We start from the raw sequence: 23,353 nt of genomic DNA, 5'->3' as shown, positions 1-23,353 counted from the left end.
TAACTGTATTATTGGGATTCGGATGGGCATGCACTTGGCACGAAATATGACTTTGACCAAACCTGCTGTTCAACTTTGTATTGCAAGATGAAAGGCAAATGTTAGATGATCATGTATTTTTTCTTAATGCTTTGAAACTGAGGTGACTTTGCATTGCTTTCGCTGAAAGGTTTTATTTTATGCAGCTATGTATAATATGCCACTGTGACTTAGACATTTTTTTAAACATGATTGGTTTATTTTAAAAATCTGCTATGAACTGGAGGACTGAGTATTCCATACTTATCTCATTCTTTTCTCATTGTGATTTTATCTTGTACAGCTATTGGAAGAACCCTCATTCCTCGATATTTCAGTACAATCTTTGAGGGGGGAGTGACAGACCTTTACTATGTCCTCAAACACTCGAAGGAGTCCTACCACAATTCATCCATCACCTTAGACTGTGATCAGTGTACTATGGTCACCCAGCATGGCAAACCCATGTTTACAAAGGTAAGAAAAAGAAGAAAAATGTGAGGTAGAATTAGGAAAAACAAGTTATTATATTGAGAATAATGAGTTATGAACACATTAACCATTCCAGAATATTATGTAGGATTTGTTATGTCCAGTACTAACTTGGCATGTCGGGAGATCACACACTTACCTACATCAAGATAATCCATGTCACTTTTCAACGGCAGCATCAAAGGGAATTTATAAGACACTGACATGGCTGTGGAGATTTCTAATTCATCCAAAATTAGCCAAACTAGCCAAAAAGATCAATGCATTTCAAACAGAAGCTACATTCACACGAGATAACAAGGTGTAGAGCTGGATGAACACAGTAGGACAAGCAGCATCAGAGGAGCAGGAAGGCTAGAGCCTCAGATTCTCCAGCATCTGCAGTTCCTACTACATGCACACGAACTGAGTTTCTGCATTCTTCTGTGCTGGTTTAAGAACATTGCAGTGGCTGCTAGCCCCTCCAACAAGGTGCTTCATGCCCCGGATCAAATTGATCATCATTGTATGTTTCTACAAAGTTTACCCGTTTTCAGCCTTTTGAAGAGATGCTTTAAAATTAAGCTAGATTTTCAGCACATTGCCACTAATGACACCTTTTTAAAGGAAATGACAACTGTACACGCTTGAAATGAGAATAAGATTCAGCATAATTATTTTAGGTAATTTTAATTTATTTAAATTGTGGTTACATGCAGAATGACTTCTTGAAGAGTCTATTTTTTTGTAGCACACACATTTTCAGCTGTGTTAATAAAACTGCACCAGGTTACAACCATGAAAGGTATTATTTATTTTTTAATGCAAAAGTGTTTTTAAAATAAAGTTAACTTCTAAAACACTGCTGAATGCCCTGGCTCCTGAAAGATGTTATAATTTTGATTATGCCAAGTGTGTTTGAATGGATACCTGAACTATAACTTTACTTTGGAAAACTGGCATAATTGTGAGTGTAATTACCCCTCGGAAAGCCATTTGTGTAGAAAGGTGAAAATTCAACTTCACAGTTCTTAGTAGGAGCACAAAATAAGACCATAAGAAATAGGAACAGATGTAGGTCATTGGACCCCTCAAGCCTGCTCCACCATTCAATTGGATCTCAGCTGATCCAACATACCTCGTGTCCACTTTCCTGTCCTTTCCCCATAATCCTTTATTCCCATACTGATCGATCATCTATCTTTCTCAGCCTTCAATATACACAAGGATGTTGCCCCCACATCTCTCTGTGGCAAGGAGTTCGAAAGACTCTCAACCATCTGAGAGAAGAAATTCCTCATCATCTCAGAAATGCTTTTGTTTCCAAACAAAACTGTTTGAGGGGAGACTTATCCCCAGTCCTCTGCTCTTCCTGTTTAACAGGTCATTGTGAAATTCATGGGGAGAGGGATATGGTTGCCTCAGTCAACTTATTTTCAACTTATTCATGTGGAAAATTCCAGCAATGGTTTGTATTACATCAATTTTTTTCTGCTCTGAGGGGCTGGTACTTGCAAAACAAATATATATGAAAAAGTTAAACTAAATTCTAGGAAGGTAAGTCGTGGATTCTTACACACAGTGAAGTACATGACTGAAAAAATATCTACAGTCTCTCTGCTCAGTGGCAAAAGACTGAATGCTATTTCATCACTAATGCCTTTAAACACCAATCCAATTCTCCCTTAACATTTTCCACACTTTCTGCTCTGATTCCAATTTAGAAACTTCATTTTGCATATTCACTACTGTGCATAAATTAATTAAATCTTTAATTCTCTGGGTGCTTTCCTTTTTCGAAGCTAAAGATGTGCCCCTGGCTCTAGAGTTTGTGGCAACTTTGAATATATTATTGGGGTTAAAATTCGCTGTTCCCTTATGTATCCTGAACACTTGAATGTTATTTCCCCCCGAGATTCATCCACTCCTTTATATCTCGAGTGGTTTAATTAGGTTTCACATTATACTATTTTTTTTTTAAAAATGTTACCTCTGACTTTTCTCATGCCTTGATCAGCTCTGTCCACATCCACATAGAGTCATACAGCATAGAAACAGGCCCTTCTGCCCACCATGTTTATTCCCACTGACAAACACCGATCACTAATCCCAGTTACCTTCACTTTGTCAATAGCCTACTATGCCCTCGCATTTCATGTGCTCATCCAGAGGCTTCTTAAATGTTGCAGAAGTACATGCCTCCACCACCCTCTCAGACAGCGCATTCCTCATTTCTGCTACCCACTTGGTGAAATGTTTTTTCTCAGCTCTCGTCTAAATAACTTACTCCTGCTCACCTTAAATTAGTGCCCTTTGGTCTTGGGCACCACCGCCATAGGGAAAAGCTTCTCACAAACTGCTCTGCCTTTGCCTCTCATAATTTTGCATACCTCAGTCAGATCCTTCCTTAGTGTCCTGTTTTCCCCCCAAGGAAAAAAATCCCAGCCTCCTCATAACTGAGACTTTTCATCCCAGGCAACATCCTGGTGAATCTCCTCCGCACCCTCTCCAGTGCAATCACATCCTTCCAATAATGTTGGGACCAGAAGTGCATACAGTATACCATCTCTGACCTAACCAATGTTCTAAAAAATGGTAACAAGACTTCGTTGCTCCTATATTCTATGTACCCAGTTAATGAAGTTGAGCATCCCATATGTCTTCTTCACCACCCTGCCTACTTGTGCTGACACCTTCAGGGATCCAAAATGCATAATCTCACGTTTACGGCAATTAAATTCCATCTGCCATTGTTCTGCCCAATTTACCAGCTGATCAATATCAGACTGTAACTTGAGACCATCCTCCTCACACTCAATAACACAATTTCCATGTCATCTGCAGACTTCCTAATGAAACCTTCTACGCTAACAACTTGGATGTGAATGTACGTAACAAATAATTAGGGTTCCAGCACTGATCCTTGTGGTTCACCACTGGTCACAGGCTTCCAATTAAAAAATAACCCTCTAACATCACTGTTGGCCAACTGTGTGTAAGCCAGTTTTGGATGCATTTTGCCAACTTGCCTTGGATCCCATGGGCTCCTAACGTTTGGACTAGCCTTCCATGTAGGACCTTGTCAAAGACCTTAATGAAGTCCATGTAAAACACATCAAGTGCATTACTCTCATCAATATATTTAATCACCTTTTTCAAAAAGCTCAAGGAAATTAGGCAGTATTCCAACAAATTATTGATGAATCCCTGCCTTTCCAGGTATTGATTAATCCTGTCCCTCAGAATTTATTCCAATAATTTCCCTACCACTAATGTCAGACTAACTGGTCTGTAATTACCTGGCCTATTCCTGCTGCCCGCCTCTAGTCATCCTCACCTCTGGCTAATGAAGTATTAACTATCTCCACTGGGGCCTCCCATGGCAGCCTGGGGTTCAACAGGTTCTGAGGAATTAGTCACCCATATACCCACTAAAATTTTTAATGTATCCTTCTCATTAATCTTAAAATGAACTGGAAACTGACCGCCCCGACTGAAATTTCCAGCTACAATGTCTTTAACTTTTGTGAATTCAGAAGAGAAATATTCATTTAAGACCTCACCCACTTTCTCTGGCTTCATGCACATGATCAAGGAAATTAAGTCAGGCCAGCTAACCTCCAAAGCCTAGAGCCTAGAAAAATTGGTTACGTTCAAAATGTTCAATATCTATCATTCATGTTCATACTTTGAACCTGGCACATTTTAAAGCATCTTAGATGGATATTATTTTGTGCTAAGCAGCTAGATTGTGCACCCCACCGATTAAAGCTGATGTAAGGTAAAATTGTGAATTTTAAATAATAATTCTTTTGACATTATTGCAAAATAATGCTATGATGCTTTCACATCATTATCAAATACAGCATATTCCAGAAATCAAGAAAACTTTGGTTTTGTGCCTAACTATATTTTCTTCACTAACATGAATTATAGCATGAATGTTGGTTGATTAAAAAAAAATGTATTGGCTGCAATGGATTCTTTTTGGATGATGTGGTGTTAAACGATAAGGAACAGAAAGTGACAAATTCTTACTCTGTGTGAGCAATCTGATTGCAGCGAGGACACAAGTTGGGAGATGACATCTTGCCTCAGTATCCCTTGTTTAAAGAGAGGAAAACGTATTATTTAACAATTTTTGAAGACTGCGGGTATGATTATTGCTTAAGCAAGTCAGATAACTCAACATGTTAAATTCAGGAATCCTTTGGTCTGAGTACAGCATGGGAGCTATTGCCATAGTGAACTCACTTTACACTGCACACAACCCTGTTGATCAAATAAATTATCATTGCCCTTTTGGAAAATAGAAATCAATGTAATGTTTTTAAAATCTGGTTGTGCACCTAAATTTGGTGTGATTTCTGTGAACCACTTCTGGAGAAATTTCATTTTCAGAAATGCTGGATCATTTAAAAAAATTAATGACTGTTTGAAGAAAAGTTTGAAGGAATGTTGGACATGTACGTTTAACAAAGCAGTCCTTCCAAGAGAGGAAAAGCAAATGCCCTTTTGGCATAAGTTTCTCCTTTGCTGTGAAAATTGACAGTAAGAATCAGTTTTTGCTGATACTATAAGTAACAATTTGGATCAATCTGTTATTTAAAAAAAAGATTTTTTCGGGAATGGAATTGTAAGATCGTGTGGCTTCAAAGGCGCTGCTGTTGTATATTTCAATTATTGATGACTTTCCCTTCTGTATCTTTAGGTGAGAAACTGTACTATCTAAATTATTTATTATTCCTGCTCAATACACTATAGTACAAAATGGCACTTGCCAAGTCAATTGGAATTGGTTGTGTGCCTCTCACTGCGGAGTACATGATCTGTGGAACTGATTTTCGCAAGTATAGAAAGTGTTGTTTCCACTTATCAGTTGACGAACTGTGTTTATGAATTATGCTTTAGTTACAAACTGAGAAAGTAAAAACTAGGAATCAGAACAATTCACACCAGATAATTAGTTCGGTATAATAATCACTACTTCATTTTTTAAATATTGTCTGCAAGGCTTCCCTTGTCAAACCATGCAACAAAGCATTTCAGTAGATTGCTTGCCAAAGCCATCACTCATCTTTTAAACAGTGTCTTTGGGATCTGTGTCAATTTCTTTGCTATTTCTAACACATATTCCCTCATTGAAACTTCTCAACAGTGATATATAAGTTGATGAGTAAAAACATTTGTTCATGGGATATGGGTAACACTGACAATGCCAGAATTTATTGCTGTCAATAATTGCCCTTGAGAAGACAATAATGGGCACCATTAAAATCCAATAAGGCAAAGGTGTAAGAAAATACTACTAATGTCTGTTAGGTAGGGAGATATTGGGTTTTGACCCAGTGATGATGAAGGAACATCAATATATTTCTAAGCCAAGGTGATGTACAGTTTGGAGGAGTCCTTGGCAGTCTTGGCATTCCCATTCATCTATTGTCCTTCCCTTTCCACAAGATAAATTAATCCACAGTTTGAATGAGTTTCAATTCTCAGTTTAGCAGTCTTGAATTTTTTTTTTCTATTCATTTGTGGGATGTGGGCGTCGCTGGCTGGCCAGTATTTCTTGCCCTTCCCAGTTGTCCTTGAAAAGGTGGTGCCGAGCTGCCTTCTTGAACCGCTGCAGTCCTCCTGCTGTGGGTTGACCCACAATGCCATTAGGGAGGGAATTTCAGGGTTTTGACCCAGCGACAGTGAAGGAACAGTGATATATTTCCAAGTCAGGATGGTGAGTGGCTTGGAGGGGAACTTGGAGGTGGTGGTGTTCCCATATATCTGCTGCCCTTATCCTTCTGGATGGAAGTGGTCGTGGGTTTGGAAGGTGCTGTCTGAGCATCTTTGGTGAACTTCTGCAGTGCATCTTATAGATAGTACACACTGCTGCAACTGAGCATCGGTGGTGGAGGGAGTGGATGCTTCAGAATGTAATGTCAGTCAAGCGGGCTGTTTTGTCCTGGATGATGTCAAGCTTCTTGAGTGTTATTGGGGCTGCACTCATCCAAGCAAGTGGGGAGTATTCCATCACACTCCTGATTTGTGCCTTGTAGATGGTGGACAGGCTTTGAGGAGTCAGGAGGTGAGTTACTTGCTGCAGTATTCCTAGCTTCTAGCCTGTTCTTGTAGCCACTGTCTATGTGGTGAGTCCAGTTGAGTTTCTGGTCAATGGTAACCCCAGGATGTTGATAATGGGGGATTCAGTGATGGTAACACCATTGAATGTCAGGGGGTAATGATTAGATTGTCTCTTACTGGTGATGATCATAGCCTGGCATTTGTGTGGCGCGAATGTCACTTGCCACTTGTCAGCCCAAGCCTGGATATTGTCCAGATCTCTTGTTGCATTTGAATCTTGTTGCAATAAGGATTTCACCTTTTTTCACAGTTAATATGTATGACAATGTGCCTGGAGTGTTTACAGATGTGCAGTGTATTATTCCTTTCTCCTTTTTTACATTGCTAGAGTCACAGTTTATAATGCTGGAGAAATGCAAAGTGATACTGAAGTGAATCCTGAAAGGACAGTCAGCAGACAGCTCATGTTGGGCTGCTCTCAAAAGACATACTGACAGCCTTTGAAGCTGGATTCTTCAGAGGGACGGGCGACCAAAAACAGTTGTCAGTCCACCACGTGGAGACTTTTATGAATGCAGACACTGCAGTACACACTTTATGCCAGATTTCATTTTTTATTTTTATTATATTGAAAATGATTGAACTCAGAGATAAAAGCAATTTAAATTTAAGCTTCCCTATTAAGAATGTGAACAAAGGTGCTGCCCAGAGCAGTATCAAGTTATACAGATTAGAAGATCCCTGCTTTGAATCCCTATTTGTTCAAAATTAACTGTCTTATTGGTGGTGAGAGAAACTTGCCTCAAATCCCTGAATCAAGAATTTCCCATGTGCAATTCTCACGATTGGAAAATATGCGTATACATATGAGCCCATACATAATTAAGTAGTTTGCTAGCACTGATATTCAGTGTTCACACATAGAGAGGGGCCACTCACATGATGTACTAAGAATGGTTGGTTGCTTGTGGAATTGTGTACTAGAAGGAGCCAGCCTCTTCAGGGAAGGAACGTTGAACATCTGCAAAAATAAATCTGCTGAACCCTCATTGATTGGTTCTTTAGTTCGAAAGGGGGACAAAAAATTAGGGAGTAGAATTAGAGCAGTGTCCTTACTTATCTTGCAGCCCTGTTTGAATCCAGTCCAGGTTGATGAGAAATAAGTCTTCCAATTCTGAAATAAGAAGTTCCTTTGTGGATTTCAAGCCATTCTACTATATTTCTCAGATATTCTTAATCCAAGTGTAAAACTGTTCCTGGTTAACACGAAATTGGGAATCACAGAGACTCCACAAAGTTTTATGATAGGAATTTGAAATTATCAATTAGTGTACTAGGTGAACTCTCTTAAGTTTGGAACCAAGAGATCATATTGTATCAAAGCAGAGGGAGATTTATTTTGCATTTGATGGTACTTTGTACAACCCATAACTTTATGACAATACTTGATACCTGAAGTAAGAATATATTTCCACTGTTGAGCATAAATTGTCTCAAAAAAATAATGTTTTGGTAGTAAGTGTTAAAAACTGAGATTCTTAAATGAAAAACTGCCAAGTTTTCTTGTGCTGTGTAGTAAAGGCATGCAATGTGCCAAATGCTTGCGAGACTCTTTCTTGTTGATCCTCCAGAGACCATCTGTGCTGGGAGCATTGATTATAACACGTCTGCTGGAATTACATCTTTCTGGTTGCCATGCCAACTAATCAGCTGGCTCCTGTTGCTATGGCAATAAAATGTCACAGCTCAGAGAACCGTAACAGAAATTGAACAAAACAGCAAATGTTTCTTTAATTGCAACTCTCTAATATCAAAAATTTTTTTAAGAAGCAAGATGAAAGAGAAAAGCTGCAAAATACATATAAATAGGTCAAAGTGTGGTGAGAGAACCCATACAGTTTGATTTTAAGGTTAAATGTTAGATTTAAAATTCCTTTATTTTGCAAGAAAAGTGCTTATTTGTACAATTTTCTTATTCTTAACTCCTTATTTCCTTCCTTTTAAATCCCTGATCTCAATCTAATAGGTTTGTACCGAAGGGAGGTTAATTCTGGAGTTTACATTTGATGACCTGATGAGAATAAAGACATGGCACTTTACCATCCGGCACTACCGTGAGTTAGTCCCCCGCAGCATTCTTGCCATGCATGTAAGTAACACCCTTTCATTGCTCCTATGAAGCCAAATGTCACTGTCCTGTCAAATACCTGCCTTATAAATACTTCTGTGACACCCCTTAAATGTACACAAGTCAGAATCCTCATTTCTTAATTCCAATAACACAGGAGGATTATTTCATAATTTGCAATGGTTTCTGGGGCTAATGAAATATGAAAAAGAAAGTAAGTGCAATTTATGAAAAAACATTGCAACACCAATATGTCAGGCTTATACACTTCAAAAGTAACTAATTGAGTCCTGAAGTAGTAAAAGACACGATATAATTTGGGTCTTTCTATATCGTATCACTTTAAACAATGAAACTGATAATTTAACACACTTTGTGTCGTTTGCTTCATTTGTTTTTATCTCAATGAATACTAGGCAACTCCTTGATAAAGGCGGTAAGTTAATTGCAGCCAACCTTTGGACCAGAAATCAAACATTCCACATTAGGTAATTATTTTGTTTGTAATACTTTTGTCACAGGTGATCCAATGTTTAAGGGCATCTCTATATTGTGATAAAGTATTTACCAAATTTGTTTTGTTTGTTTCTCAATGTACAATATGAGAAAATAACCAGTTCCTTTGTTCCTTGTAACATTATCTGATAGGAATTATCACGACTCTGCTTTCTCTTTTCTGTTCTCTGATCTATGCTGGCACAAAAAAGTTCCAAAAATACTTTGTTGTGAAGAAAACATACTTTTAATTATTGTTTGGATCTTGTTATTTCAGAGAGATCCATTTTGTGATGCCCCCCTTTCATTATAATGTTACTAATATAGAAATATGGATTTTTATTTTCGTGGTTCTTGTAGGTTTATACAAAAGCCTTTAAATGGAAGTATCTATAAGTGTACATTTGAATTCTCAGGATGTACCATTCCAATTTTGATTATCAGGAGATAATCTGTGCACTCTGAGATTGTAACAGTCGTCATTGTTGTTTTAATGCTTGTTGACTGTTATTTATGTCAATGGTGTATAACATCACCTGAAAATTTATTTTTTTCCTGTTCATGCTGAGTGTGAATATGGTATTAGTTTATGGAAATCTGTGGTTACTAAATTGCAAGTAAAACATGGCTGGCATTTTCATCCATTGTCAGTTGTTATACTTTTGCCTCTGAGCCATACAACTGTGCATTCACGCCCTACTGTAAGATATAAGTGTTACAATGTGCCATCTTCGAAATTCGATTGTGATCGAGGCTGTCTTTGATCAATGTTGACTGTGTATCTTAGTGTGCCCTAATTGATGGCACTTTCAAACTGTCATCTACTGGCAGGGAAGTGCTCCAGAATATCCTGAATACATGGTAGGAAATGTATAAATTCAAGTATTTTTCTGTCTTCCTTCTGTCAATATTAAACAGTATTTACAGATTTAAAAAAAATTAAATAAACAAGTTTTAAAGTTTTATATTGCTGATTTTGTTCAAAAAGCATCTGAATCAAGTTAAACAGGGTTGTTTACTTATGACAGTCACAAGCATTGATTTGCACAGCTCACTGTAAAGTATCATTGGTGTTAGTTGCTGCTATTTGTAAAGAAGGATTTGCTGACTCCTTTGACATCCTCTAAAGTCCCATTTCTGACCAAAGACATGGCACAGTGTGCTAAAGAGCAAAAAGATCTCCATGACTTTTGTCAAACAAATGAACAATTGGACTTCCAACAGCAAAGATTGCCGCTGAAAAATAACATTGTTACACATCAGTAATAAAATTCATCAACAAGGATGACATTGCAAACTCTGTCAGAATGTTAAGACTTACTGTTCATGTTATTTTGAATTTCAATAAGGAAGTTTACTGCATTTTTTAAAAATTTTGCCTGGAATATTTTACTTTGTGACATCAAACTTGTTAATAAAAATGAAATTGAATGCATTAATGTTCTCACATCTAAGAAACATTTTATGTTGTATGCCAGCTATTTATCTCCATAAGCAAAATTTTCTTTTCATGCACATCTCTCTACATGACAATTATGTGAAGAACGTATCTTGGCTGCTCGAAATAAAAACCTCTAGTTGGCCAGATTTTAGCCCGAGTGAATTTTTTGTCATAATTTGGAATGCAACTAGGTTAAGTAGCTATCTAGCCCATATCCCAATAGTACAAGTTTTCAAACCACTAGGGAAAAGGTACATGGAGTAATTACTGAACATTGTTGCAGGTTTCATCTTTTTAAAATAATTAGATGTACAGCAAAATCTATTGAACAAGAGATTTCTAGCTTTGCTTTTTAACCATATGCTGCTGCCATCAGCATTTAATGATCTGCCTGACACATCGCATTTCCCTGGGAGGATACTAGCTGGTGTGCTCTCTGTAACACATTGTTTCACAGCTTGAAAAGGCATCTATAATCAAGGCATATAGTCATCTATCAAAAAGAAAAACAGAATGAATTACTGAATCATGATCAAGGGGAGATTCCTTCACCGTGCCCCTATCCTTTCCACCCCCAGTGGATTCTGCTGGATCTTTCCAGTTGAATTTGGTTTTGCACCATTGAAAATTGATATTAATCTAAGCAAACTGACTAAGGAGCAGAATGTTTTGTGCGTTCATGTTCATTATTTCTTGATTGTATCTTTGTGATACCACCAAGTAGTGCAGTCTGCGGACTCACTAAATTATTAGTTTTCATCTATTTTGCTCTTTGTTTTCTAATACTTATCATCAATATTTTGCCAGCTGATTTTTTGCACAAAAGATGCACGGTATGGAAAAGTGACCACTCTTATCAATAAGTTAATCTATGAGAAGTGCACACGAGACACTTACAGAATAAAACATAAACTCAACACATTTGATGTTTAAGTCTCAGGAAGGAGAATATGAAATATTTATCTGGATGTGGGTGGATGTACACATATACAGGGATGGTAATGCACCAGGTGCAGGATTAGTGAACATTATGATGTATTCACGATTTTCTTCTCCTTATCACTGAGATGTAGACACTCTTCCACACTAGTGACTGAACTAACTCAATTATTGGGGTAATAGTTGCAATGTTGTTCAGAGAAAATTTAAATTGTCTTTTTGAATTTCATTGCCTTTTCATTAATAAAATCAGTGCATATTATTTTGATTTAAGGCTGGTTTCACAAGCTTATTAGTCCTCAATTTAACACAGTGCTGTGATGTCCCATTCATTTCAATAACAGCCAACAGTTAACTGTTACCAATGACTAGCATCATTTACTCTCCATGCTGAATTGAGAAGGAGGTCATTGGCAACTTTCTACTTGTTTTTCAGTTTCTTAGACACCTTAAAACACAGGAGTAAAAAATTGTTACAGTGCAAAAGAAGGCCTGTCAGCCCGTCAAGTCTGTGCTGGTTCTGCATTTTATGGTTCAGACTGTTGTATCTGTACCACTTCACTGAGCATCATGACATAGTGTCATTCTCCTGCCTTCTCTCCGTAACCCTGCACATTGTTTCTATTTAAATAATAATCCAATGCCCTTTTGAATTGAACCTGTCTGCTCCACATGTCTAGGCAGTGTAATCCTAATTACTCACTGTGTGAAAACATTTTTTTCTCAGCTTGCATTTGCTTCTTTTGCCAAGCTCTTTAAATCTGTGCCCTCTGGTTCTCATTCCGTTTATGAGTGAAGACAGTTTCTCCCTATCTGCTCTGTTCAGTCCGCTCATGACTTTGAAAATTTTTAACACATCTTATCTTAGCCTTCTCCTCTCCAAGGGAAAATAACCCTCAATTTCTCCAATCTATCCTCATAACTGGAGTTTCTCAACCCTGAAACCACTCATGTGAGCCTCTTTTGAACTCTCTCACATCCTTCATAAGCTTCCTTAAATTGTGGCACTTAGGCCTCAGCTGCAGTACTGTATATAGTCTAACTAGTGTCCTATATAAGTCCAGTGTAACCCCTCTGCTCTTGCAACCCAGGTTTCCCTGCTCCTGCATACCTTGTAGAATAGTACCCTTTGATTTATACTGTCTCTGCACGTTCTTTGTACCATAATGTATCACCTCTCACTTCTCTGCATTGAAATTCATCTGCAACCTGATCACCTAGTGCACCAACTTGTCAATATCCTTTTGATATTCTACACTGTCCTAACAGTTTACAGTGTTACCAAGTTTAATATTGTCCACAAACTATGAAATTGCTTTCTGCCCACCAAGATCCACATCTTTTATTTCTATTAAAAGAGGCAATGGCTCCAACACTAACTCCACTACAGGCATCCCTTCAGCCCAAACAAAATTCCCATTAACAGCTACTGTCTGTTTCCTAATCCTCAACTAATTTAGTAGCCATGTAGCAACTGACTTTTGTTTCCTGAGCTATAACTTCTCAGAAAGCTATTGTGTGGCACTGTATTAAATACCTTTTTGAAGTTCAAGAGTACAAGAGTTGGCAGGTCATGTTACGGTTGTATAGAACTTTGGTTCGACCACATTTGGAATACTGCGTACAGTTCTGGTCGCCACATTACCAAAAGGATGTGGATGCTTTGGAGAGGGTGCAGAGGAGGTTCACCAGGATGTTGCCTGGTATGGAGGGGGCTAGCCATGAAGAGAGGTTGAGTAGATTAGGATTATTTACATTAGAAAGACGGAGGTTGAGGGGTGACCTGATTGAGGTCTACAAAATCATGAGAGGTATAGACAGGGTGGATAGCAAGAAGCTTTTTCCCAGAGTGGGGGGCTCACTTACTAGGGGTCACGATTTCAAGGTGAGAGGGGAAACGTTTAAGGGAGATATGCGTGGAAAGTTCTTTACGCAGAGGGTGGTGGGTGCCTGGAACGCGTTGCCAGTGGAGGTGGTAGAGGCGGGCACGATAGCGTCATTTAAGATGTACCTAGACAGATACATGAATGGGCAGGGAGCAGAGGGATACAGATCCTTGGAAAATAGGCAACAGGTTTAGATAGAGGATCTGGATCAGTACAGGCTTGGAGGGCCGAAGGGCCTGTTCCTGTGCTGTAATTTTCTGAATTCTTTGTTCATGTATGCTACAGTAGCAGTATTGCCATCATTGTGGAGACAGTGGTATGATGGTAATATCACTGGACTGGTTATCTAGAATCCAAGACTGTTCTGGGTTTGAAATGTTGATGTTCATGGGTTTGAAATTTGAAATCAATACAATATGGAATTAAAAGGTAGCCTAACAATATCCATGAAACCATTGTCGATTTATATAAAAACCCCTCTGGTTAGCTAATGTCTTTCAGGGAAAGAAACATAGAAACAAAGAAGATAGGACCAGGAGGAGACCATTCGGCCCTTCGATCATGGCTGATCGTCCAACTCAATTGCCTAATCCAGCTTTCTCCCTATAAACTTTGATCCCATTCACCCCACATGCCACATCTAGTCATGTCTTGAATACATTCAATATTTTGGCATCAACTACTTCCTATGGTAATGAATTCAACAGGTTCGCCACTCTTTTGGTGAAGAAATGTCTCCTCATCTCCGTCCTTAATGGTCTACCCCGAATCCTCAGACTGTGACCCCTGATTCTGGACACACCCACCAGCAGGAACATCCTCCCTGCATCTACCCTGTCCAGTCCTGTTAGAATTTTATAAGTCTCTATGAGATCCCCCCTCATTCATCTGAACTCTAGCAAAAACAATCCCAACCTAGTCAATCTCTCCTCATACGTCAGGCCCACTATCCCCGGAATCAGCCTGGTAAACCTTCGCTGCACTCCCTCGAGAGCAAGAGCATTCTTCCTCAGTAAAAGAGACCAAAACTGCACACAATATTCCAGGGGTGGTCTCACCAAGGCCCTGTATAACTGTAACAACACATCTCTGCTCCTGTACTCAAAACCTCTGGCAATGAAGGCCAACATTCCATTTGCCTTCTTTATGTGCCTTCTGCACCTGCACATTTACCTTCAGCGACTGGTACACAAGGAGGCCCAGGTTCCACTGCACACTCCTCTGTCCCAATTTACAGCCATTCAGCTAGTCATCTGCCACCTTGTTTTTACTTCTGAAGTGAATAACCTCACATTTATCCAAATTATACTGCATCTGCCATTGATTTATCCACTCACCCAACCTGTCCAGATCATGCTGAAGGATCACTGCATCCTCATCACAGTTCACCCTCCCACCCAACTTGGTACCATCTGCAAACTTGGAGATGTTACATTTTGTTCCCTCATCCAAATCATTAATAGATATTGTGAATAGCTGGGGTCCCAGCACTGATCCCTGTGGCACCCCACTAGTTACTGCCTGCCAATTTGAAAAGGACCCATTAATTCCTACTCTTTGTTTCCTCTCTGCTAATCAGTTCCCTATTCATCGCAATACACTTCCCCCAAACCCATGTGCTTTAACCTTGCACATTAATCTCTTAAGTGGGACTTTGTCAAAAGCTTTCTGAAAGTCCAAATATACTACATCAACTGGCTTTCCCTTGTCAACTGTACTAATTACATTTTCATAGAATTCCAACAGATTTGTCGAGCATGATTTCCCCTTCATAAATCTATGCTGACTCTGTCTGATCCTGCCACTGATTTCTAAATGCTCTGCTATAAAATCTTGCCAATGGATTTGAGAATTTTCCCCACTACCAACGTTAGGTTCACCAGTCTATAATTCCCTGTTTTCTCTCTACCTCCCTTTTTGAATCTTGGAGTGACATTAGCTACCTTCCAATCTGCAGGGATTGTTCCAGAGTCTATAGAATCCTGGAGGATGACCACCAATGCATCCACTATTTCTAGAGCTACTTCCTTCAGAAATCTGTTATCCTTACCTTGTCTGACTTGCATATGACTCCAGACCTACCGCAAGATCCCTTCTGAAATGGCTTAGCAAGGCCACTCCATTTGAGGGCAAGTCGAGATAGGCAATAAATGTTAGCCAAGGCAGCGACGTCCATTTTGCTTGAATGACTTTTTTAAGAATTCCTTTTCCTTATGTCTTGAAAAAACAAGTTAGACATGAGTTTTCCTTAATAAGTCCTTCCTGACTCTTCCAAATTGACCCAAATTTTTTCATGGACTACAAGTCCTACACTAAATAACTGTTTCAAGAAGTTTATGTAGCACCAAGGTGGAGGATTCCAAAACTAGAGGATATAGGTTTAAGCTGAGAGGGGAAAGATTTAAAAGGGGCCGAAGGGGCAACCTTTTCACACCGAGGGTGATGTGTGTATGGAGCGAGCCGCCAGAGGAAGTGGTGGAGGCTGGTACAATTAGAACATCGAAAAGGCATTTGGTTGGCTTAATGAATAGGAGGTGTTTAGAAGCATCTGGGCCAAATACTGGCAAGTGGGACTATATTAATGTAGAATATCTGGTCGGCATGGACGCGTTGGACTGAAGGGTTTGTTGCTGTGCTGTACATCATTATGTCTCTAAGTTAAAGTGACTGGTCTGTACTTACTGGACTTATCCTTACAACATTTTTTGAACATGGGTGTTGGGTTTGTAATTCTCCAGTCATCTAGTGCCACCCTTGAGACTAGGGAAGATTGAAAGATTATTGCCAATGGCTGTGGAATTTCTGCTCTCACTTCCTGCAATATCACTCATCCAGTCCTGGTGCCTTATCAACTTTAAGCATTGATAGCTTAACCAATACCTCTTCCTTGTCAATTTTAAATCCTTCTTGTGACTGATCAGTCACAATGGCCTGGGCAGCATCTGCCTTGAAGGTAAAGACAGATACAAAGTATTAATTTAATGCCCCCCGCCCCGTATGTAATTCCACCTTTTGGTTGCTAATTGGCCCGGTCCTCATTTTAAACCCTTTCTTTATTGATGTGCGTATAGAAGACTTTGGGATTCCCCTGTATGTTAGCTGCCAGTCTTTATTCATTAAATACTTTGTATTTCTTCTTTGCTTTTCCACCTCCCTTCTGGTTCTCAAATGTATTTTCTGCCTGACATCTGTCATGAGTTTACTTTTCTTTAACTTAGTATCGCCATCATCTAGAGACTCTGGATTTATTTGCCTTGCCTTTTCCTCTTTAGGCATATTCCCTGACTGTGCCTGATCCATATCCTGTTTGAAGGTAACTCATTGATCAGTTACTGTTTTTATCCACCAGCCTTTGGTTCCTTTGTATCTGGCTCAGCTCTTTTCTTAAATCAGTGAAGTCTCTACCAGTTGATTATTCTTACATTTTCTCATTTTCGTTTTCTGCTGTAATCCTAACCTTCAGATACAATGATCAGCTAAATGTTCCCCCATTGTCTATATCTAATCTGTCTGTATTCCTCTCCAGACTCTTTGTGTCAACTTGACCACTTGCCTTGCCACCTGTTTTTGTGTCATCCACAAACTTGGTTGCAGCACATTCACTTTCCTCATCCAAGTCATTAATACATACTGTAAATAATTATGGCCCCATCACTGATCCCCCGACACACCATTAGTTCCTGGTTGCCATTCTGAAAATGCCCAATTCTCCTGTCTTTTAACAGTTACCCAATTCTCTATCCATGTTAATATTCTACTCCAAACACTGTAGGCTCTGTCCTTATTAAGTAGCCTTATGTGCAGTACCCTAATGAGCATCTTTTGAAAATTCAAATATATCAACTGCTTCCCATTTATGTATTCCACTTGTTCAAAGAATTCTAATAAATTTGTCAGGTATGATTTCACTTTCATTAAGCCAGACTGACTCTTGCTCTCAGTCATTAACAAAATAAGATAATGTGTCATTGCTAGTTCTATGAAATAATCCTTACTATTAGCCTGTTCCAGATCTCATTATAGCCTTGGTCCAAACATAGATAAAGGAGCTGAATTCCAGAAGTGAGATGAGAGCGACTGGCCCTAATATCAAGTCAGGATTTCTTCAAATATGTCCTCTAAGTTGAAGTCAGTGGAAATTGGAATGCTAATTCCTCAGTTGTTGAAGTCATAGCTGCCCAAAACGTTTGTGTGTCCCCCAGCACATAGTCCTGGATCTTGGAATATGCCAGTCTGCAACACTCAGTCGAGGTCAACTCATTCTGCTGGATGACCAACAAGTTTCAAACAGAACCCCTTACTAAAGAACCCCTTTCACCAAGTTGATGGACCTCCAGGCATAGTCAATGTTTTCTCAATGTGCATCCTGGGGAACAGACTGTAGAGCACAGAGTCCTGCTTCAAGAAGCTGCTTGGGACAATCCTCAACAAAAAACATGGCATCTCTCACCAGAGCTTCTTTGCAAAGACACATTCCAGAAGGAGCTGTGTGACAGTGTCTTCACACTAACTCTAAAACTTCAGTGAGACATATGAATTGATCTATAGCTCAGTTTGCTAGGAAAAACAGTATGTATGCATTGAGATAATCAAAAAAAATTATTTACAAATCTTTTTGATCTTTCTATCCCAACTACTGAAGGATTAATGTATACATGCAACACCTCATATGGTGCTGAGAGACGTAGAATAGTAGAATCTTTGCATAATTCAGGATGTGAAAAGGAGCACTATAACTGGCTTTTGAAAATAAGTAACACAAATCTCGTGCAGAATTCTGTTCCATACCAATTAAAGACACATTCCTAATCCATGCCGTAAAAATAGATGCAAAGGCAATTGTTGATTTGCATGCAGTTTGCTTTTGTTTTATCAGGTACTCCATGTTCTAACTCTCTACTGTTTTCAGGCACAAGATCCTCAGGTGCTGGAACAACTGTCCAAAAACATCACTCGAATGGGGCTGACTAACTTCACTCTCAACTACCTCAGGGTAAGATCAGTAATCTAGAGATTTATTTGATAAATGCCAACAGAAATAACATTTTCAGAGTCAAATCCAAGTTGTTACATCTATTATCTTCATTTGAAAGATGCTTACAACATCTAAAGGTGGGTAATCAGCTTATTTATGCAATGAAGATGAAACTAACAGCAAGAAATATGTATAAATTGATGACAGGAAAAGACACATGTTAATGAATGTCAATTTACACTGATGACTATTTATTTGCATTACTTTGATTTTTTCAAAATGATCTAATTATTTGAAATAATGTACTTCAGATTTAGTGTTGGGTAGAACATACATTTTTCAAAATAGAAGTTATTGAAAGGAATATAAACTAGTCACAATATTAGTGCACACTTTTAGTAGTCAATTATATAGATTTTTTTCATGTCTATATTTATATTTTGCTCATATTTATATAGTGCTGTTATTGAATTGACTGTATAGTGTTTATACTAAAACAAAAACTTGATAATTCATTTAAAATATTGTTTATCAACTAAGTTATGATTGCATACCCATATTTAATTTGACCATTAATTTATGACTTTTCCTGCAATAGCTGTCAATGAACTAGGATCTTTAATTGAATAAGGCAAAGAGGTTGCTGTTTTTGAAGAGTTGAGAATTGAATGCTGGATTTTTCTAGCTGTAATATGCAAAATCAGAAGTGGAAGTAGAGTGGGATGACCTGATGGTGGATCTGGACCCGTTTTACCCACCCAAACAGGGAAGCCAATTGCCCAAACCTTTAAATTCAGGGAGCAGATGGTGAAGATAGGGAAAATGATTAATTTTCTTGCCTTGATACCGCAACACTGTCAACCCCAGGTAAGTTCAAGACAAGGCGGAAGCAGGGAGACAGCTGGTTCAGATGGAGGAAGCAAGTTTGGGAGTAGCTGCCTCTCCTTGTCTTCTAAACCAAAGACTTCCAACAACATTGATGCAACCTCATTCTGAACCCCTCGCAATTAAAACAAAACACTTCTGCTGCCTTTAATAGTGGCTCTGCCATCTTCAGCTTCTGTAGGAGGAGGCATTCTAGTGCCATTCTGTCGGTGTTCGTTATCCGATAGAGACAGACTCCTTTGATTCACATATACCGGGGACTTGCCCTACCTTTTTAATTCAGTACAAATTGCATTGCAGCAGTGAACAGACTCCTTCCTCAAATAATGAAACCAGGCCAGATGCTCTACCGTAGATTGGAAACAATAGTCTACGTTTTCTATCATTGGTCTCCAAAAGCAGTAACATTAAATCAAGAATCCAGATGTGGAAAATGCATACCTTCCCAGTGGAAATCCACCGACCTTATTGGCATGATGTGGTTTCAAGAGTGAAGGAACAGACTTGTAGGAAATTACAATCTCAAATTGGTGTCAGTGTCAATTGAATATTGAGAGGAACTTAGAATTATTAGGGAATCATTTCAGTGGTAGCTTATCCCAGCAGCACTGGTAAGTAACTTAAATCTTTAATATGTAAGTCATTTTCTGACCATTTCGGTATCTTTTTCTGTGGCACTTCTGATGAGCTTTTGTGCCAATTGTTCAATTTCTTTTGCCCCCCAGCACCATTACTGCAACCAATGGGTTACTCAATGGGAATTCCCCTATCTGAGGTGTTTGGAAAAAGAAGAAGAGGATCTACAGAGGGATGCCAGGCAGGTCAGGCTGCACCAGAGGTGCTTTGTGCCCACCTGTCAGGGTTCTGTCATCTGCATCTGCAGACCAATTGTGAACATAACTTATTTTGCTGGGTAATTAGTGCATGTGGCAGCCCCATTTTCTAAATGAGGCCAGGCTAGTGAACTCAAGTGACACCACTCAGCTCCGCAAATGCCAACTAATCATTGTAGAAAGCATGACACTCAGCCTGGCACCCAGATTGGCCAAACCTGATAAGATGCCACCAATCACACCTGCAGGCCATGAAATACTACCGGTTTAAACACTGTGACAAACTGTTTCCACTGTGTTTAGGTCACGAGAGAGGGAGATAAAATGCTGTCTCTGGAATACAAAGGAATGCAAGTTGTCTGACAATTGTATAAAGTTCTCATTAGATGGTACCCTCAGTATCATGTTCTGAGCAGTGCTAATGGCATCATACAGATTCATCAGAATAACTCTCACCCTAAAAGGGTTAAATTAGGAGGGCAAGTTGAAGAGACTCTACGTTAGAAATTTAAGGGGTGATCTAATTGAGATGTTTATAAAGATTAAAGAATTGAAAAGGTTGGCTGGAAACTAATTCCCCTGGTGGATGGGTGGGGTGTGGGTGTGCTGGTGGGACATAATCACTGAGAGCTGTGCAGTTTTATCAGAGTTAATATAAGGAAGCACTTGACACAACAAAGAATGAAATTCTATAGCTCTCTTCCAACAAATTGTGGAAGCTTAATCAATTGGAAAAGTTAAAATTTAAAATCTCACATTCATAGTTTTAGACAAGGCTAGTAAGAGAAATGGCACCAAGGCAGATAAATAAAATTTGGTTAGAGAATGGCAGAATGGGTTCAAGGGATAGCCTACATCTATTCCTTTGTGTCACTTTAGTAGGAACATCTACAACTGTCATTCAACGCAGGACTAACAGATTGAATTGTAGAATAGTCATGTACAATGGTAGTAAACTTGCAGGAATTTTGCAATGCAGAACTTTAAGAATGGTGCTGTGGACAGATAATTATAATCATTGCAGCAGCCTACAATTCCAGGATTCAAATGTTAGCCTGCTCTGTCATTGCCCTGCATGTTCATGCCTTGGACTTATTTCTTTTCCTTCATTTTTTCATGCCACTTCTTACACCCTTCCCCTTCATCTTTAACAAAGAGGGTTAATAGATTAGGATGCTTTCTGACACCTTCCAAAGTTTTGGTCCTTTTTTTTGACTAGTTTCCTTTAAATTTCTCTTTTGTAGTTTTCCACACCCACCATGAGCGTAGTGTGTTCATTCGTTCAATTGTGGACCTAAATCTAAACAAAGTAACTAACTGCAGAAACTTGCTTGTAGACAGTACACTTTTGTTTGATTCTATTTAAAATCTGTCATTAACTATTCTATTCTAGGTTGCTCCAATTCTGGATAACTAGGAAAGAAATAGTGCTTGTCAAGTCTCTTGCACAATTATTTAAAATTTTTTTATTCATTCATTTTGTGGGATGTGGGCATCACTGGCTGGCCAGCATTTCTTGCCCATCCTTAGTTACCCTTGAGAAGGTGGTGGTGAGCTGCCTTCTTGAACCGCTGCAGTACACCTGTAGAGAAGTGAAGCATAGACTGGGTGACTGCTTTGCAGAACATCTATGTTCTGCCCATAAAAAAGACCCTGAGCTTCTAGTTGCCTGCCACTTTAACACACCACCCTGTTCCTGGCCAACGTCTCTATCTCTGACTTGCTGCAGTGTTCCAGCGAAGCTCAGCACAAGCTGGAAGCGCAACACCTCATTTTCCACTTGGAGACCCTGCAGCCCTCTGCACTCAATATTGAGTTCAATAATTTTAGGGCCTAAACTCTCCCATGTCCTAGCCCCCTGCCCCACACACCAGGCCTTGTTATCACATAGCCTGCAATTACACACCCCCTGTTGTTAGTCACTAACAGTCCCCATTAACAGCTATTCACCCTCCTAGCCAGGTCACTATCAACTCCTTTGTCTATTCAACTGCTCTTCTCTCTCTTCGGGCTCTATCCTATCGGTTACTCTCAAACCCATCCCCTTCCCTATTTTCTGCATATAATCCGACGTTTTTCCAGCTACCATCAGTTCTGAGTAAGGGTAACCAGACCTGAAATGTTAACTCTGATTTTTTTCTTCACAGATGCTGCCAGACCTGCTGAGCTTTTCCAGCAATTTATGCTTTTGTTCCTGATTTACAGCATCCACAGTTCTTTCTGTTTTCATAGCAGTTCTTCAGCTGGGTTACCTTACTGCTTGTGTTCCCTTTAAATGAGACACAGACTCTCTGAGTTCTTTTTGGAGTTCTGTTTAACTGCTCCCTCAAAGTCTGCCTTATACAGATCAAAGCTTAAGGTAACTGCTAGTTAACTTGAGTGAAATATTGGTCCACCACGCAAAGTCCATTATCATGGAATTTCCTGTGTGTGTCCTTTCATTCTCCTGTTTTTCTCAGGCGCTTTAAATTCACATATATTTTGGAAGACTGAATGTATTGTCCAAAGGTTAATCTAAATGCCTCTCGTTGGGTTTGTTGCTAAATAACACACTAGTCTTAACAACATAGTCATGTACTTTCTGTGAATCACCTTGTAAGATGATGTGTCCATTTTAAAAGTTAAATTAGCCTTTTTTATTTACAAATTATATAACATAATTACACAATCATGACAGGAATTGGTCATAATAAACTTGCTTGCATTTCAACATGTTTTGACTATTGTCTGTTCAGAAAGGATCTGGCAATATCATTTAAAATATGTTTACAATGCAATCTACTTTTGTTATTCTGTCTCAGCGATTCATAAATCCTAACACTGATTGTGCTTGGAAATCTGTGAAACCTTTCTGGCTATGGACAGAAGGAGATAAAATGTAAAAATAGAGACACATGCACTCAGATTTTGAAATGATCATTTTAAAGGTAAATCAGGCTCAGCAAAAGCTGTAAGGAGGTCAGAATGTAGGTTTAATGCACCAAGTATTCATTTCTATCGCTGATTTTGGCATGTTATTTGTATCCTCTAACTCAAGGCTGATGTAAAATACCTGTTCAATTTGTTGACCATTTCCTTATTTTCTATTATTAATTCTCCAGTTTCACTTTCTATAGGATCAAAGCTCACTTTAATAATCCTTTTCTCCTTTATATGTTTATGGAAACTCTTACTGTGTGCTTTTATATGTTTCAGCTAACTTTTTCT

At 38.9% G+C, this 23,353-nt stretch overlaps 1 protein-coding gene across 1 annotated transcript in view; it reads left to right on the top strand.

Moving 5' to 3' along the window:
- ldb2a (LIM domain binding 2a) overlaps positions 1-23,353 on the top strand; it is a 139,845-nt gene that overhangs the window by 73,132 nt on the left and 43,360 nt on the right. Inside the window, exons 3-6 of the mRNA XM_048602988.1 lie at positions 323-495; positions 8,591-8,713; positions 18,363-18,446; positions 20,039-20,134. Coding sequence (XP_048458945.1) covers positions 323-495; positions 8,591-8,713; positions 18,363-18,446; positions 20,039-20,134 — 476 coding nt within the window. The remainder of the gene's footprint in view (positions 1-322; positions 496-8,590; positions 8,714-18,362; positions 18,447-20,038; positions 20,135-23,353) is intronic.

The sequence above is a fragment of the Rhincodon typus genome, chromosome 1 (genome assembly GCF_021869965.1).
Source record: "Rhincodon typus isolate 14 chromosome 1, sRhiTyp1.1, whole genome shotgun sequence".
Taxonomy (NCBI): Eukaryota; Metazoa; Chordata; class Chondrichthyes; order Orectolobiformes; family Rhincodontidae; genus Rhincodon; species Rhincodon typus.
The sequence above is the reverse complement of the archived record's forward strand: the minus strand, read 5'-3'. Positions and strand labels throughout refer to the sequence as shown.